Genomic DNA, 12878 nt, shown 5'->3' with positions numbered 1-12878 from the left:
TTATTATTGTCGCTATTATCATTAGTATTAATAATATTATTGTTGTAATTAATATTATCATCATTATTATTATTATTTTAGAGTTTTGGTGTGAGCAACTGAGGCCATCATTATGCCTCAGTGATGGGGATTTGACTCTGCAAACTGGTTTTCCTTGGTGAATTTTACTGCCTAGAAAAACTGCCAGGTAAAATCCCTAAAGGCTTTGGCTGCAACAGCAGCCAGGTCTAGTCCCTAGACACCTTTTCTGGTAAGGGGAGGAACACTGAAAGGGCACTTCTTCCACTTCCATCTCTTACCCTCCCTATAACTATCCATGTACCCTCACCCTGCACAAAAGCCCCTCCTTTAATTTACTACCTGCTCAGAGTAGGTGGTAAACAGGAGCTAAACACCATATGTTGGGAATTGTGTGTTTTTGCTGGGAAAACATGGGTCTACACAACTATTCACCATTCCATGGGGTTTAACTTGTAAATGAACAATATTAGCAGGGTGTTACTGCATGGTGCTGGTAATTAGGGGTAAGGAGTTTCCACCTAACCAGTACTGTGCAACTCATAATAATAAGGGTCTTGGTTCCTTGCAATATGCGATACAATTAAATAGTTTTAGTTGATAGTTCTCATTAAAGGGGTAATAATGTATTAGGATTAAGAAGTATGGTACTAAATTCCGGCTTCAATATTTTCTAAAGGCTATTATTGCACCTTCCAATGTTCTGACAAAGGGGTGTAATTAAATAATTGTATTAACAAAACAAGACCCTAGGTTAAACCATAAGCACAATACCACTTATTTCACAAAGTTCCCTTATCATTGGCCAAGGTACTAACATCACCAAATCAATATAAACCTGGCAGATGTCAATCTAGTGTATCTTTAGATATTATTTAGTAAATTGGTCGATGAGAAATTGTTTTTTCTAGAATGTTAATAACTTTGAATCCATTGGATGAATCTTCTTTAAAAATATCAGACGGCTATTGCTTTCACCTCAGATTCTTTGTTTCAAGTGCAGTTGCATGTTAGTTGTGAGCTCAAAAGATTTGAGACTGTCACTCTTTAGTAATGAATTTGACACCCAAATGCTAATTTTGGATCTCTGTTGCAGAAAAACCTGATGGACAGATGTACAATAAATTAGACTTAGAAATAGACCTCTGAAACAGAGCCATGCCTCCGCTCTACACTGGACCGACCACAGCTGTGTCCACTTCACCTTCCGACGCGAGACCCGCCACCTCCGCACTCAACCCATCCCTCGTCGACAGTGAAACAAAATCCCCAAAGAACAGCTCTTCTCCACGCTCATAGACAACCAACCTACCTTCACCACCGACCCCAACGACGCAGCCCTCAACCTCACGAACTGGATCACCAACTGCGCAGACAACCTTGCTCCCCTCAGACGCCCTCCACGACAGGCCAACACCAAAAAACCTCTCTGGTTCTCTGACACCCTTAAGGAATCGAAGAAAACCTGTTGCGCCCTCGAGAAAGCATGGCGCAAGGACCACACCGCTGACAACATGACCGCCCTCAAGAACGCGACCCGCGAACATCACCACCTGATCCGCGCAGCCAAACGGAATTTCCTCACTGATAGACTGGACAAAAACAACCACAACAGCAGAGAACTCTTCAGCATCGTTAAAGAGTTCTCCAACCCCAACGCCAACGCCAACACCGTCACGCCCTCACAAGACCTGTGCAACTCCCTCGCCACCTTCTTCCATCGCAAGATCACCGACCTCCACGACAGCTTAGGACACCAGACCCAGCCGAGCAACATGGAACCCACACCCCCAGCCATCACCCTCAACGCCTGGACCCACGTCAACACTGAAGAGACCAAAACCACCATGAACTCAATCCACTCTGGCGCCCCTTCGGACCCCTGCCCACACTTCATCTTCAATAAAGCCGACGACATCATCGCCCCGCACCTCCAGACCATCATCAACTCCTCTTTTTCATTGGCTACCTTCCCCGAAAGCTGGAAACACGCCGAAGTCAACGTCCTACTAAAGAAACCTACGGCTGACCCAAGCGACCTGAAGAACTTCCGCCCCATCTCGCTCCTCCCGTTCCCTGCCAAAGTAATAGAGAAGACTGTAACCAAACAGCTTACCAACTTCCTGGAAGTCAACAACCTTCTTAACCCCTCACAATCCGGATTCCGAGCCAACCACAGCACTGAAACCGCCCTCATCTCAGTCACAGACGACATCAGAACCCTGATGGACAACGGTGAAACAGTCGCCCTCATCCTCCTCGACCTCTCGGCTGCCTTCGACACCGTCTGTCACCGCACCCTAATAACCCGCCTCCGCTCCACCGGGATCCAAGGCCAGGCCCTGGACTGGATCGCCTCCTTCCTCTCCAACCGCTCCCAAAGAGTCTACCTCACACCTTTTTGCTCAGACCCCACCGAGCTCATCTGCGGCGTCCCTCAAGGCTCCTCGCTCAGCCCGACACTCTTTAACGTCTACATGAGCCCCCTCGCCGACATCGTACGCAAGCACAACATCATCATCACCTCCTACGCCGACGACACCCAACTTATACTCTCCCTCACCAAGGACCCCGCCAGCGCAAAGACCAACCTACAAGATGGTATGAAGGACGTCGCAGATTGGATGAGGATCAGCCGTCTGAAACTGAACTCAGACAAAACGGAAGTCCTCATCCTCGGCAACACCCCGACCGCATGGGACGACTCCTGGTGGCCCACGGCCCTTGGCACCGCTCCGACCCCCTCTGCCCACGCCCGCAACCTCGGCTTCATCTTGGACCCTCTTCTCACCATGACCAAACAAGTCAACGCCGTGTCCTCCGCCTGCTTCCTCACCCTCTGCATGCTCCGCAAGATCTTCCGCTGGATCCCCGCTGACACCAGAAGAACCGTGACCCACGCCCTCGTCACTAGCCGCCTGGATTACGGCAACACCCTGTATGCTGGGACCACCGCTAAACTCCAAAAACGTCTTCAACGTATTCAAAACGCCTCCGCCCGCCTCATCCTCGACGTACCCCGCAACAGCCACATCTCCGCCCACCTGAGACACCTGCATTGGCTCCCAGTCAGCAAAAGGATCACCTTCCGACTTCTCACCCACGCACACAAAGCCCTCCACAACAAGGGACCAGAATACCTAATCCGACGCCTCAGCTTCTACGCCCCCACCCGTCTCCTCCGTTCCACCGGCCTCGCTCTCGCTGCCGTCCCTCGCATCCGCCGCTCCACGGAGGGTGGGAGGCCCTTATCCTACCTGGCGGCCAAGACCTGGAACACCCTCCCCACCAGCCTCAGGACCACCCAGGACCACTCCGTATTCCGGAGACTCCTCAAGACCTGGCTCTTCGAGCAGCAGTAACCCTCTTCCCCCTAGCGCCTTGAGACCCGCACGGGTGAGTAGCGAGCTTTATAAATGTTAATGATTTAATTTGATTTGATAGAGTTTGCACCAGAAAAAAATAACTTTTTTGCAGCTTGGGGTAAATGTCGTCAGTAGCTTTTAAAATATTGCAAACATGAAAAATGCTGATGGAGCACAAAAACCGTATTGCGTTACATCTCCGTCTCGTTGCACTGGCACCATTGCTTCCACGTGACATTACTTGGAAATCATATCCCCAAGACTAATGATGATTAAATCATGACTGTCCATGTATTCAAACTCCCAATCCATTACATGTACCCTACTGCAAAACCTTGCCTAACACTAAATTACATTAAATAAAATGATATTATCATTAATTTCTTTAATACTAGCCCTAAGTAACGTCACAATAAATGGTGTTTAATTTAACATGTTTATATTGTAGTAGATTAGATTCAATTAGTACTAATGGAAACCCTAAATTAAATCGGACTGGGCAACCAGCATTGCATCCATTTAACTGCACGTTGAGGTAGGGCTCATTTTTAAGAATTGCACAGTTTTAACACTATCCCAAGCAAAACTGTATAATTGACTTGGGGTTGTGTTCCACAAATTCAAATACTGTTTTTGCATACAAATCATAGAGAAAATATAAGTGCATGGATAATAATGGATTACATTTTATAATGTGTACTCGGTGATGGAACACAAACCAAAACCCACTGTGACAAATGTACCCATAAATATTTAACAGAGAAAAAGACCAGGGACGACCTCCTCCTTTTCAAGAAGTTAGAGAGCTAGGAGCGATTTCAGTAGACGTTGATGAAAACCACACAACTCCTGGTTAGCCTGTGTGTCCACTTTGTACCTTCGCCAAATCACCAGCGATTCAATTCCTCCCCTACATTCCTAGGTGACTTTGGAGTCCCAAACATAATTCATTTACCCCGGCTTCATTGATTTTTGCACATTCGTTTTAAACCCTCAATATGCGTGTTACAGAGCCACACCACTGTCTCTTTCTACCAAACTGATGTCTAAGCACGTAAACAACTGTTTGTTTTTATACAGGCCTTTCCTCCACAGATGCTTAGCACATTAATGCACATGTTGCCTTCTTCCTCTTGACCTCTAAAGTCAATCCTCTAAGCTGCAGCCCAGATTAATGCCTGAAATCTTCTTTTGTTTATTACATTAGCTGTGGCCCCTCTTTCTCAATTTAAACACAACAGGCTAAAGATCAGGACCCTAGAATCACTCTTCGACCCCAAAGGGACATGTCAAGTTATGTGTGGACACGAGAACACTCCTTTGGAAATTTACTGAAGAATATTCTCGTTTTACTTTACATAATAATGGATACGATGCCAGATGGGTGGATGCGTCTCAACAATGTGTTGCTGCGTCAAATCAGTAGACAGTTGGATAATGATATAAAACTGCCACATATCGGCAGAAGATATCAGTAATTTATGGAATGGGTTTTAGCTACTGCAGATTCCAAAAAAGAAATAAGAATAGCGGTGATGATGGTCGAAGATGGTGCGAATAATGACAATAATAACAACAGGACATCGTGACCTCTGGATACATCGTCATCAGTCAAATCCTCTACGCTGTGAAGCACTCGAGTGCCAGTGTCTCCCTCCCAATCAATGCGAGATAGAAGAAATTAGACTGGGCATTGTTGCTCACGCTGTTTGTACTTGCAGTCAAGGGTGTAAGGAGTCGCCACCTCGCCAATGGCACAACATGTGGGACTTGTCCATATCAGTGTGTCTAACTCTCAGCAAGTAGTACTGTCCCCAGTCGTCACCACTTCGAAAGTAGGGCGACACAACTGAAGGGCTCAACAAGAGCAGACCCACAAATACATTTCTGCCCACTCTGAAAGCACCCAACTCGTTGCGGCTTTCTGTTAACGCGAGCAGTGCTGAAATACACTTTCAAGATTACTAAATGAATTGTTGCTTTACAATATTTAACCACGCATTAACCCTATAGAAACACGGTGCTCTTTGTGTGCCCAGTACGATTCATCCATCAAACTTTTGCATTGAAACACAATTCAAGGGAGAAAGTAATGCATTTCTGAATATTCAATTCAACACACAACTCGCTCTGCCCCGTCCTACTTGGGAAGTGACAACACGTACTGACAACCTCTCTGCTCACGGTAATGCGGGGACGCTCACACTAATGGTAGGGGTGAAGCTATCACTGGTGCGGGAGGATGAAGGGGTGCAAGAAGCCCACTAAGCCCCAATCACTGCTACCCTGCCTGGGGAGAAGGGGCATTTCTCCCTTTTTTAACTGGGGCCCATGACACACACATTACATGATTAACGGAGGTGGAGGTAGAAATGAGGAATAAAATTGGACTGGGACATGCTCAAACTGCACATAAAAAGCAAGAAGGATGAAGCTGTTGACAGCAGCTAACAAATGAGAATCGACAGGGTTGTGACCGGCGGACAGCCGTGCTACTCAGTGCTAGCCAGGATGCGAGATCCGCCAGAAGCGTAAATGTAGTCCCAGGGCTGGAAGCACAAAGAGATCTGCCAATTACTTCGCTCATCTGAATTTCGTTGAAGACCTAAAACCTGGTAGGTATGTCCTCCTGTTCCACCCAAAGAATAGCAAGAACTAAAAACGCACCCTGACCCAAAGGTGGGAATCTGCGTTGGGAATTTAACAATTTCGTGTTTTACAAGAATTTACCATGCTCCAGTAAGGTGGGGTACTTAGAGCGGAACCACAAATTTGCCCTTAAAAACTTTGTAACGTGTATTACACTCATATCAAACTGGTTAGTTAATGTTATTTCCCATTCATTGTGACTGGCGCAAGAACGTGTCAGAAAAATTACATATCCGTTGAGGACGTATGGACAGATTCCATCACTTTAAAAACACTATATGTAAGATGGCGAGCCTAAAGGCGTTTGAGAGCTTGTCTCGTCTGCTTCCCGTGCAGGTTTACCAAATGCAATGCCTGCAACGCCGTTGGTTTTGCTTCTCACGCAGTGCCTCGCTGGCTGCCAATGGAAGGGGTGAGTGTGAACAGTGCCAGACGGTACACTGGCTGGGAGTGCACTATATGTCATGGCCTAGGCCAGGGGAGCGCCACTTCCTGCTAATCCGCGAGTTACTGGAGATGGAATACCTCGCGCAGCAACCATTACTTCCATTAGAAACACATAAAACCCATTTCTTACTGCTCAGCGATTTCACACTTAGTTGCCCGGGTAACTGTTCTGGCAGCTAATGCCTTTTAGAAGACTGACTTCGGCCACTCGGCCTCAGAGATTATTTATTACCCCGTATCCTGGAGTCAGGCCGCACACAGTGCTTCGTGTGAGTTAGATTTACGGGAAACTCTGCATTCGTTTCCACAAAACAGTACATTTTAGGGTTGCAGCACGAAGAACTGCCAGCGTCAAAGGGCGGCGTTTCAGAAAATGCCGTCTTGCCAGAGGACTTCCAGAATGCTCAATTGACTTTGTTTACCCTAGTGTTACAAATTCACAAGTTTTGTTTACTCTGCCAATTTTGCTGAAGAGTTATAACATTAAAACATATTAAAACCCTTCAGTATGGAACTCGGTCTCCAAGATGCCAAACTGAACAGGGTAGCAATTAATTTTACACTTGGGGATAATGGGGGGGTCAAAGCTGGTGTTCGATTATAAACGCCCCCAAATCCAGTTGAGGGACCACTGGCACTCTATATTTTTGATGCATAAGAGCATATTATGTCCAGAGTTTCGGAGAAGTGTGCAATGAAACCATCTAGATGTCATTTGCATTACCACACAGCAGGGGGCTGCAGCAACTGCAATTCAGAGCTGAAGCCAACTCACCTCCTGCTTACTCTAAGATGTGAGCAATGAACAGAAAAACAGTCTTAAATTAGAGCGCAGGGGGCTATTTTACGGGGTTGGTACTGTTCTCCCTTCAGTGTAGAACGCCGCGATGATACGAGAAGCGCAGATGAGACACAGAGTACACAGAAGAGACAGCCCGGAGCGAGCAGCTGTCCTTCATTCAGACCGCCTCCGGGGTCAGGGCAGACTGTCTGCGGATGCCACTCATCCGGCGGCCTGTACGCCCCTCCCTTCCTCCCTCCACGCCGTGACCTCAGAGCTCGCAGCTTGAGGGAAGAAAGGGCAGCTGAGGCGGCGGTACATCCCGGCCGTGCAGATTATTGGATTGTGAGAGCCGGGGGCTTGTGCGAGGCTGGCAGAGAATGCCCTCCAGGGAGGGAGTCCCACGGGCTGGCATCCGGCCAGGCCCGGTACCCTTTGCAATCACAGGAAGTTTTCAAGGCCATCATGAGACTGATTTTTTTTTAAGCAGAGCGCTAGCATAAAATAACCGATGCCTGAGTGCAAGGAGCGATAGGCTGTTACCAAGCAGCTCGGTAAAAAAAAAAAAAAGGCTGGTTTTGTAAATGTAAGTTAATGGCTTCACAGAGAAGGGCCGCGAGGTTTGGTAACAAGAGCGAGAAGATTGAATTTCTACTAACGCAAACACCTCACGCTTCTGACAATTACTCGCTGCCTGGCACAACGAAAACCGAGGAGACGACCACTGGGAAACAGAAGGATTCCCAATACTGCTTCACACCCAAGTAGGAGCAAAAGAGACGAGACGGAGAGCAGACTACTCCTGAGTAGAATAAAGATTCTCAGACACAAGAGCCCTCAGCCACAGGGGAACAGTTCGAGCGAGCAGTTTACTCATGTATCTCATCCCAGAGAGTGGACGGAGTTCTGTTTCACTCGGAAAATGAACATTTCACATCCGTGGGCATCACAAGACATGTCTGCACCAGAGATCGCAGGGGACGATCTGTTTGTCACGCAGTGTCACAATCTATACTGTATGTGCCACTGTGCACGATGGGAAACTAACTCTGCATCCGGAATAGACTGAGACGCACAAGATCACACATTTGCGAAATCATCTCAGGGGGGTCAAAGTGTACAGCTGCTCAGGTACCAAGTCTGTGCTTGATAGGGACAAAAAGCCTTTCTGATCAATGCTGACCATGGTAGGAGTAGGCAAATCTGCAGCCCCCCACCTCCAACACACAAACAGTAAACACCCCCACCACCACCACCCCTCTACACACACACACACACTGTTGTGAGTTGTGTAGGTGATGAGGGACCGAGGAATATGTCCAGTTTCCCATGTCTCTGCTCACCTTGCTTGGAACCACGAGGCAGCACAGAATGCCCCCCCCCCCCCCCAACCGTCCGTCCGTGCTGTTACACACTGTGTGGACTCTGTTATGCTACGCCCTGCAGGGGTCTTCTCATGTGCCTACCCGACCCACACCTAACCTGTGCTATCCCACATTTATTATCAATGCACTCCCTGCCATGCGTGTGCTCCCTTCAGGCGTGTTTTAACTGCCATGCTCCCTACCCTTAGTCACCGAGGACCACCACCCATGTGCCTCCCACAACAGGACAGTCTGTCTCCCCAGGTGAGGAGAGGGGGTACGCAAGGGGGTCGTACCAGGGATGCCACGGGCTATTGAGAAAGTAAGGGAAATGGCCCATTTCACTACTGTTGGGCTAGTAAAATACAGTAATCGTCGGGCTCAGTGGGACGCTCAGGGCTCTTAGCTCCAGTGTCACTGCACCTGCTGCATCAATGCACCGACGCCCCTGTAATGCATTGCTATTTTAACCGCGCGCTTGGTACTTCCGGCAAGGATGCTGCTGGCATTCCAGCACTGCATCTTTCTATGTGAAGATGGAATAATCCCGCAGCAAGCAATCCTTCCAGTAGCTGGAAACTAGAGAAGGAAACGGAAATGTGTTTTCTGTAGAAGTGCACCCGCAGGTGCAATTCGAGGAACGTCTCTCTAAAGACCAGGGGCGGGGGTCTAAATGGGCAGTCAAAAAAGTCTGTGTGTGGGAGGGCAAGTACATTCGAACCATGTACTCGCGGGTGGCTCTTCCAAAGCACAGCTCCCCCATCCCAGTGCACAAATAGAACGATGCCATGGCAGGGATATTTAGCTCGTCAGTGCTCTGTCACTGAGCCCACAGTCCTTCCCTTACAGTACACCCCATAGCACGCAGGGACAGGTGAACTTTGCAGCATGGCAGGCGGGGCGATGACCCCTACAAGGTCGCCGTGTGTTCGGTTTGCAGCACCAAGGGACACGACTATCACACCGAGGTCTCCATCTCGCCCCCTTCTCGCCGCCCACCCCAGGGAGAAGCTCTCGGCAACTCCGAGCGCAACGTCCCTGAAAAATACATATTTATGAAAGAGGAATCTGCACAACTAACCCCAGGACCATTATTAATAAGACCTGCCATCGCCACGTACGGCCCCGCTCACCACCCCTCTGCACACCCGCAGAGGACTAAGATGCAGGAGATTAATTTAGAGGAATATCTGCAAATATGAGCCGCCTGTGGAGGGGTGTTACAAGGGAGGAGACAGATTGTGTAAACTGCAGCTATTAGGTCAAAGGAACACTTCACCCAGGAATACAGATGCTATACAAGCGGCGCTGAACCAGGAGCGACCCTAGACTGGAGTGAGGGTTCTGCGGCCGTTCAATACACCCAACACCGGACTTCGAATGAGAGCATCCCTGTAACCAGGCAGCATCCCGTGGTCGAGCCCCACAACCTGTCAACTTCCAGCTCGGGGCAGAGATCAGCAGAGGAGCGGCATCCCTGCCAGCCCCGTGGGGAGGCTGCTCCGGTGGCACGCACTTGAAGCAGCCTGCGCCACCAGTACTGCCATCATTAGCAGGGCGTTTGAGGGGCTACGGTGCACTAGCGCAGTGAGAAGCCCTCTGAACACCAGGCGGGTTGGCGGTGGGCTGAAAGAAACACAACATTTGAACAGAATAACAAGACAATCGCCCTTCAGAGAGCCTGCTGCTAACGCGTGGAAAGTGGGAGCACTGATTCAAGGCAATGAAAGCAAGGAACAGATGCCCTGCTCAGGACAGATGTGATGACGAGATAATCTCCATCACGCACAGATCGTGGTCTTTGGGAACCTTTTCTCTCACAACGCTTAGGGGCGGGGCGCAGTCCTGTCCGCCTAACGGTGGTCTCACGTAAAAGTAATATTTGAATCACGGCTCACTGTTGAACCCAGAGGTCATCATTGCACAGGGGATCATTATTGCACAAGCGGGTCATTATTACATACGAAGGAAGTCGGATCATTACTGTACCAGGGCACGGTTCTTATTGCATACGGGTGTTGGGGGCTTACTGCACAAAAAGGCAACTGAAGTTACCTGGTCCGATGATCCCCCACACGGTGTAGATGCACAGCAGAGCTCTTGACTGAGGATGCATGTCTCCTGCTCTCGGCGGCGGCCGGCTCTCCTGTCCCGGGGGCGACGACGCGATATATCCAATAGTGAAAGACGGCAGTAGCGCTGGGAGCTGTCCAGGGTGCTCCTTTGGAGACTGGTAGCGTGCGCTCCTCTTTCTGTGCACGCAGATGTGTGTCAGTCCACGGGCCGGCTGTCCTGCGCACTGATGTTAGGTGGCTCGAACTACTGAGCGCGCTACACAGGGCTGCTGCGCCGCTGCACGGGGGCAGCTGGTTCGGGCTGGGTGCTGTAGGCGCGCGCCGCTATCTCCGAACCCTCAGACACCAGGGCGACCAACTGAAAACTGTTCGGCCCTCCGCACACGCCTCCAGAGAGCGACAAGACAGGCATCCAATCGCCGCAGCTCTCAAACAGAGTTTTAGCCAATCGTAATTGACAAGGGGAGGACTCCGGTGTAGGGAATAAAGCAAGCAGAGTCTCAAGGTGTCCCCCCGGTTTCTCCTTCACTTTCCCCTTAGGGGTGAGCTGAGACTGCCAGGTTACCTCCTATCTCCGTCGTGCCCGAGTACTCATCCTTGCTACTAAGCCTACCTGTCCGAATGGCGTCCCGCTGACAGCGCACTAAAGAGGGTTCTCGGCTTTTTCCCGCCCGCGCGGTGTGCTGGGTGTTTGTTCTGCAACGCTCGGCAAGTGATCTTTCCGGGAGGCCAGGTTTATGCAAATGAGCATTTGGCAGTTGGGGTCGTGGTGGTTCTACCTGTCTGCCCTTCCGCTGCACTTAGCTGTCAAACGCCAAACCTTGATGTCTCTTTGCTGACTGAACGAAGGCTTTTGAAGACGGATGTCTCGTTGATGAGCGGCTGAAAGCTTTCGAGGAAGGTTCACGAGAAACAACCGTAATTGTCCCAATATGAATTTGAATTGCGAGTGGACGTTCTACGAGTCGTGAAACTACTCTAATTGGTTCCTCATTTGCTCCTGGAGTTTTGGCAGCCACTTCTGCATACGAGAGTGTAGTAATGAATGATGACCTATCACCAGTGTTGGAAACGATATCCTCATTGAGACCACACTATAGTGACCACAAGGACAAATATGAAAGCAAAGCTGATTTTGGTTAGTTTATTAGTCGTAGTCCGACAACGTTTTAATATAGTTTAGCTGTCAAGGCATCTACTGGAGAGATGTGTTTATCCAACAACTTTATCGATACAATGCTGGTGAGATAGCTTAAGACTTTAAACACCATCCGCTGACACCTGTGTGTAACCTGCTGGTCATAAGACTGAAAATCAGCACAGCCAGCTGAGGCATCTTCTACAGAGCACTGTGTTTAACTACACTTGCAGGCCACAGACTCATATTGCTGTTAACAAGCTAAATGGATTAGTGTGTTCATTGCAGAAGTTTTTGCTTAATCTGGAAATTATAAATTCAAATGCTGGTATATCGCTTAGTGGGTTATGTGCTCACTGAAAATAACAACACGCTTGTGATTACAGAGGTTGCTTTTTAACTCATACTTTCATTTTTCTCCAATTGTTAAACATGCTCTTGTGACCACAATTTCACGATGTGGGCAGTAGCTTCCCGTACTGAAGCGAAAAAATGAAAAGCCCCTCAAACACAACAAAGAACAAAAATAGTTTGTTTACGAATAGTGGGGCAAAGGGGATGGGAGGCTTATGCGTGAGAACTTTTCCTAAAGTGCACAGATTATAAACTGAGTTTGCAAACTCCTGGAAAGTCGTGGGCCCATTTCGGTCCTCTGTGGTAGTTTGCCTACTCTGTAGATAATTTGAGGATTACATTTCTCATTTAGATGTGTCTTGAGTCCTTGGCTTCGATTTAAAATCAGTAAACATCAGAAACTTTGGGCACCCTTTTAAACATTGAGAACTGCTTTGTTTCCGCATTAGATTTTACAGCTAGGAGGGGTTTTGGTCTGATTGTGTTTCTAGTGAACTCTGACTTTTTACAAAACACACTTAGTCCACAGACTCAAAACAGAGTCCGCAGATTCACTACGTTTTGCGACAAGCGGGATCTTCCTTTATAGTCTGCAGAAATGGAACAAAACCCAGAGGCTTATGGCAAGTTTAAGTTCATTTTGAAATTTTGATTAGCTGACAACTCTTCTTTCCTGACACCGCATCA

The 12878-nt window shown here is 48.5% G+C and overlaps 1 protein-coding gene across 2 annotated transcripts in view; it reads right to left on the bottom strand.

Moving 5' to 3' along the window:
• The window catches only part of CADM2 (cell adhesion molecule 2), a 1888160-nt gene extending 1876747 nt beyond the window's left edge, over nt 1-11413 (bottom strand). The window contains exon 1 of one of the 2 annotated variants that reach the window (XM_069204145.1): nt 10680-11413. In XM_069204145.1, coding sequence (XP_069060246.1) covers nt 10680-10740 — 61 coding nt within the window. In that variant the 5' untranslated portion in view covers nt 10741-11413. The remainder of the gene's footprint in view (nt 1-10679) is intronic. The other variant, XM_069204144.1, reaches the window with a different exon arrangement.
• Nucleotides 11414-12878: the final 1465 nt, after the last annotated feature.

This window comes from Pleurodeles waltl, chromosome 8 (genome assembly GCF_031143425.1).
Source record: "Pleurodeles waltl isolate 20211129_DDA chromosome 8, aPleWal1.hap1.20221129, whole genome shotgun sequence".
In the NCBI taxonomy this organism is placed as follows: domain Eukaryota; kingdom Metazoa; phylum Chordata; class Amphibia; order Caudata; family Salamandridae; genus Pleurodeles; species Pleurodeles waltl.
Note: the sequence above shows the minus strand (reverse complement) of the source record. Positions and strands in the feature narration are given on the sequence as shown.